At 39.9% G+C, this 6,000-nt stretch overlaps 1 protein-coding gene across 3 annotated transcripts in view; it reads right to left on the bottom strand.

The window, feature by feature from the left end:
* Positions 1-531: 531 nt before the first annotated feature.
* The window catches only part of MTM1 (myotubularin 1), a 112,363-nt gene continuing 106,894 nt past the window's right edge, over positions 532-6,000 (bottom strand). For all 3 annotated transcript variants that reach the window (XM_025373201.1, XM_025373202.1, XM_025373203.1), the window contains one exon: positions 532-2,247. In XM_025373201.1, coding sequence (XP_025228986.1) covers positions 2,080-2,247 — 168 coding nt within the window. In that variant the 3' untranslated portion in view covers positions 532-2,079. The remainder of the gene's footprint in view (positions 2,248-6,000) is intronic.

The following is a 6,000-nucleotide window of genomic DNA, read 5'->3' as shown; positions in this document are numbered from 1 at the left end:
ACTTCAAATACTCATCGTTATGAAAGATACACTTAGTCATTTAAGAGTCCTATTCTGATTTTTCTTTAAGCTCTGTTGGACGTGATCTATTCTGATTGTCAAAAAATGGTCAGTTTTAGTTTACTGCTAATAACTATTCAGCATTCTTAGAATGTACATATGTAAACAACATAATTTCCAACTGGCAATATTGTTTGAAGAATTTTAAAAATTCTTACCTAACGAGACATCAACTAACTATGGCTTATTTAACCAGTATCTTCACATCCCTTACTATCAACTGCTGTGTTCCCTATTCAGAGCCTGAAGTTTTGCGTGTTCACTTTTGCAAAAGCCATCCTCCTAGACAGTTGTAACTCTTAAAATCTGCATTGTTAATGCACTTAAATGCCCAATCTTGCTGAAATTTTGGGAGAGCCCTGCAAGGTTGCCAGTGAGATAAAAAGTACATGAAGTAGACCCAGGGAAAGAAATCAGACGGCCACCATGCACATTTCCAACACATACACACTTACAGCCCTGAAAATAGTATTAGGTTTCAGTTAATACATTTATTACAGCAGGTCTTTAGTCATTATTGCCATTAAAAAGTTTTCATGAAATTTCACAAAATCTTTCAGGCTATTAGTATTAGCTTTCTTTTTATGGAGTGAAACTTTGTTAATTTATGAAATATTTACAGCATTTACAAAAAGTAAGAGAATGTCTAATAAAATTGCTTATACTTACAAAATTCATACATTATACTACTGTATTTGAGATGTCTTACTTGGTAGACCAATTAAACTATGACGTAAAATAATTTACAAAGATATATTTAATCTTTCTTAATTCACTGAAAACAAAACCATATTAGTTATAAATAGTCCTTTACAAATCATTGTAAAACACTTAATTGTTTTAACTCGAGCCTTAGCTTTTACAAATATACTTAATAAATGAATTAGTTCAGATAGCAAATAGAACTGTGCATTTAAAATTTCACTTAATACTATAAAACAAAACAACCTGAAAAAGCAAACTGCCTGGTACTTCAAGTAAAAATTTGTAGAACCAGTTTTTATGCACGCATAGGGTGGGGAGGGGAAGCCAACACCATTGAAATTGAAATGCAGAAACACAATACTTTCAAGAATACGCTCAACACATGTACATCTGGGGCACTGATTTCTAAGGATGATGCTCTAGCAATAGCTCATGCATCCAAGACGGTAGCCCTACATTTTGGCAGATGAGCTGGATTGACTAGAGCAACATTTGTGAAAACGTTCCCCTAAGCAGCAGGATGCTCCCAACATCCTTGGACAGTGCTCTCTTTGGGGTCTGCCACAACCCGAAAACCATTCCGAATTTTAGGCAAGCTCATGAAAGGATTTAGAAAATAAAACTGGCAAATTAAAAAAAAGCAAATCATATTTAACTGGGCCCTGTCAGTTTTTTAAAAATATAAAAATAGGCTTCTCTGGAAAATTAGGGGAAAACATTTTCTACCCCTAAATTTCCAAATAATGAAAAACTCATCTATACAGCTATTTCTCCTTAAGTCACCACTTATGACGGTATAAAAGTTGGCAATTACTTAAACACCTTGCTTCTGGGTAATGCCTAAGAAGCTGAGCTCAATTTGGTTTTGGCAGTAACATGCATCTTTCACATTTGGATTCATATTAAATAATCCAAAGCAACTGTTAAGCAGCTTCAGGAAAATGCATTTCATGAACATATTTCCCTTTGATTTTAAAATAATGTTGTTTCAATTAAGCCCACAAAATATATATTGTATATATAGTATTTCTCAAGAGGTAAATTAAATCTCAATTTTGCCTTTCAAAAACTGTTTTTTAAAGGTGTCAGCGTTTTCCAAAACCTCATCTCAGCTCCTTTCTTCTGATTGCCGTGTGGACCCTGTAGGTTTCTTGTAATATGTATTCTAGAAGGCACATATTCAAGAGTTTAACGTTATATGTTAGTTCAAGTTCTACATGGAGGCAAATATTTTAATCTACTTTTTACAAATGCCCCAAATGAAAGTCAGCTATCGCCTTTATTTCGAGCTCTAATGCACTGCCAGGGCCCCTCTCAGAAGTGAGTTTGCACATGGGGCATCATTTGCGAAGGACTGGAAGGTGAAGTTGGGGGATCAGAAAGCTTGGCAGAGTTGGCAAGCTGCAGTTCCTCAAGCCGCTTTATGTATTCATCGCGCAAGGCTAAGAGTTCCATGTAACGCTGCTCCACTGGATTCGGCTGCTGGAGAGAACCAGAGACTTGAGTTACACTTTACGCCAGGCATGTCACGAGAACTCACCTGTTCCACCCATCTGCTGCGACTGCTGCTTTGTAAATAAGTTAAGTAGGTATTATGTAAACTCAAAGTTTAACCTAATACATACTTTCCTTAACTACTGCCTCATTGACACATACAGGAAAGTACAACACACAGTACTAAACACCCAAGTACTAAGTATTTGTTCACCAAGAAATACCTAATGTACACATTTCCTCACACGTGTCACCATCTTTTAAAATTTATCAGCCCAAACACAGCTCCAGTCTCCCGCGTTGCCCGTCCCAGGCCCACTGTTCTCTTTCACTCTGAGGGACAACTCTTCTCAAGTTGCCATGTGACCTTCCTTTTTGTGCAGATTTGTGACACTTTCCCTGTGAGTATCCAGCAACAAAATACAGTATTACTTTGTATTTTATCAGAGTTCACATCACTGGTACCATCTGGTATTTATTAATTGACATTTTGACCCAACATGTTTTCTGAATTTCATCCTTGTTAAGTTGCATTGAAGGAATAAACCAGTTTCTCCACCCCTTCCCAGGCTGACGGGTAATCAGTGATTTCCAGGGTTCTTCGGTAGTGTGTGCAATGCTGTACTGAGTATCCTTGTACACATCTCCTCAAGCACATATGCGAGTGTTTCTCTAAGGAATTTTCCTAGGGGTGGAACTGCTGAGAAGTAGAATATGGTCTTTTCAACCTCACCGGATGCTGCCAAATTGTCTGCAGAGAGGCTCCTGCTGGTGATACCTGGCAGTTCTCATTGTTCTGCATTCTCACCAGAACTTGGGAGTATACGATTATTATCATTTTTTCCAATTTGAGGGCTGTAACATGGTATGCCACAGTAGTTTTTGTTTGTATTGCTCTGCTAGAACATCTTTTCATGTGCGTGTTGCCCATCTTAACACATGGCTGACAGCCATAGCAGCTCTGCTATGCTCCGCCTTGGGTGTGAATGCTGGGTTTGCCCCCTCACCTTCTGTGTGCCTCCATTTCCCTATCTGTAAAATGGGAATCAAAACAGCATAGCCCTCACATGGCATTGTTGTGTGAGTGAAGTGAGTTAATAGCATCTTTTGCTACAATGGTGACTACTTTGATGAGTAAACAAGGGATTGATGTTGATACAAAGGCAGAAGTCAGGCTGGAGCATAACGCGATTCTCCCAGCATGTTAAGTTTTAAAAGTTTTGTACTGAGATATAAACCACACACAGTGCAAAATCTTCAGATGTTCAGCTCAGTGAATCTTGACATACATACACACTTAAGTTATCACACCCAGGTCAAGATATACAACAGAACAGTACTCCAGAAAGTTAATGTTTTGAAGGGATCAGGGGCAAGCACTTTCTAGAAAGCTTAAGCAATATATGAAGACCTTAATGTAAAACCCTAAACCATGGAAACCCTAGAAGAAAACCTAGGCAATACCATTCAGGACATAGGCATGGGGAAAGACTTCATGACAAAAACACCAAACGCAATTGCAACAAAAGCCAAAATGGACAAATGGGATCTAATTAAACTAAAGAGCTTCTGCACAGCAAAAGAAACTAGCATCGAAGTGAAGAGGCAATCTATAGAATAAGAGAAAATTTTTGCAATCTACCCATCTGACAAAGGTCTAATATCCAGAATTTACAAGGAACTTAAACAAATTTACAACAACAACAAAAAAAGATAAACAACCCCATCAGAAAGTAGGCAAAGGATATGCACAGACACTTCTCAAAAGAAGACATACATGTGGCCAACAAAGATATGAAAAAAAGCTCATCAACACTGATCATCAGAGAAACGCAAATCAAAACTACAATGAGATACCATCTCATGCCAGTCAGAATGGCGATTATTAAAAAGTCAGGAAATGATAGATGCTGGCAAGGCTGTGGAGAAATAGAACACTTTTACACTGTTGGTGGGAGTGTAAATTAGTTCAACCATTGTGGAAGGCAGTGTGGCGATTCTTCAAGGATCTAGAACCAGAAATACCATTAGACCCAGCAATCCCATTATACCCAGAGGAATATAAATCATTCTACTACAAAGACACATGCACACATGTTTATTGCAGCACTATTTACAATAGCAAAGACATAGAACCAACCCAAATGTCCATCAATGACAGACTGGATAAAGAAAATGTAGTACATACACACCATGGAATACTATGCAGCCATAAAAAGGAATGAGATCATGTCCTTTGCAGGGACATGGATGAACTGGAAGCCATCATCCTCAGCAAACTAACACAGCAACAGAAAACTAAACACTGCATGTTCTCCCTCATAAGTGGGAGCTGAACATTGAGAACACATGGACACAGAGAGGGGAACACACACACCAGGGCCTGTTGGGGAGTGGGGGGTGAGGGGAGGGAACTCAGGATGAATCAACAGGTGCAGCAAACCACCATGGCACACATATATCTATGTAACAAACCTGCACGTTCTGCACATGTATCCACCACCCCCTTTTTTTTGAAGGGAAAAAAGAAAAAAAAAAAGAAGAAAGCCGAACATCTAACAGAAGTGCCTTCCACATATAGTGGTTTCCAGAACCATCCTGCTTTCTACTATGTTGAACTATTTGCTGAAGCTGTGAGCACCAACAAGGAAGCTGTGAAGACTACACTGATGAAGAATGCTGAATTTTTTTTTTCTTTTTTTTAAGAGACAGGGTCTCACTTTGTTGCCAGGCTGGAGTGCAGTGCAATCATAGCTCAGCAAAACCTTGAACACTGTAACCTTGAACTCCTGGGCTCAGGCGATCTTCCTGCCTCAGCCGGCCAAGTAGCTAGGACTACGAGCATGCACTGCCACGCCCGGCTACTTAAAACTTTTTTTTTTTTTTTTTTGTAGAGATGGGGCAGGGGGTCTCACTATGTTGCTTAGGCTGGTGTTGAATTTCTGGGCTCAGGTGATCCTCCTGCCTTAGCCTCCCAAAGTGCAGAGATTACAGATGTGAGCCACTGTATCTGGTCTGGATCCAATTTTTAATGTTCAGGAGAATGGTCTCTATTAGAAGCAGACACTTTCTAGAACCTGTATCCCAGAGAAGGGAGCATGAGCCATGAGGTTGCCCTAAAAAATTAACACAAAGTTGGGTGGCTTTTAAAACAACAGAAATTTATTCTCTGATGGTTCTGCAGGGCAGATGCCCCAAATTAAGACGTCAGCAGGGCCATGCACCCTCTGGAGGCTTTAGGGGATAATTCTTTCTCACCTCTTCCAGCTTCTAGTGGCTCCAGGTGTTCCTTGGCTTATGGCAGCATCGCTGCAATCTCTGCCTGTTTTCACATGGCCTTCTCTCCTCTATGTCTGGGTCTCAAATCTTCCCCTCCTTTCTCTTTTGAGGACATCTGTCATTGGATTTAGGGCTCACCCACCCTAAATCTAGGATGATCTCATCTTGAGATCCTAAACTTAATTACAACTGCAAAGATCTTTTTCCCAAATATGGTCACATTCACAGGTTCTGGGTCGCTGTCTTTTGGGGGACACACCATTCTACCCACTACAGGCAGCCAAGGTGTGAATCAGCTAAAGCCAGGTACAAATGCAGCAGAGATGGAACTGTGCCCACATTTCTACTGGGACTGGTGCTTCCATTAGTGCTCCAGTTACAAAGCCCCATAGGATTGCAGAAGTCTCTTAATCCCATTCTCCCTATGATCACTGTGACTTTTAGGGTGTGATCTGGCAGTGG

This window comes from Theropithecus gelada, chromosome X (genome assembly GCF_003255815.1).
Source record: "Theropithecus gelada isolate Dixy chromosome X, Tgel_1.0, whole genome shotgun sequence".
Taxonomy (NCBI): domain Eukaryota; kingdom Metazoa; phylum Chordata; class Mammalia; order Primates; family Cercopithecidae; genus Theropithecus; species Theropithecus gelada.
This window is presented reverse-complemented; position numbering and strand designations above follow the sequence as displayed.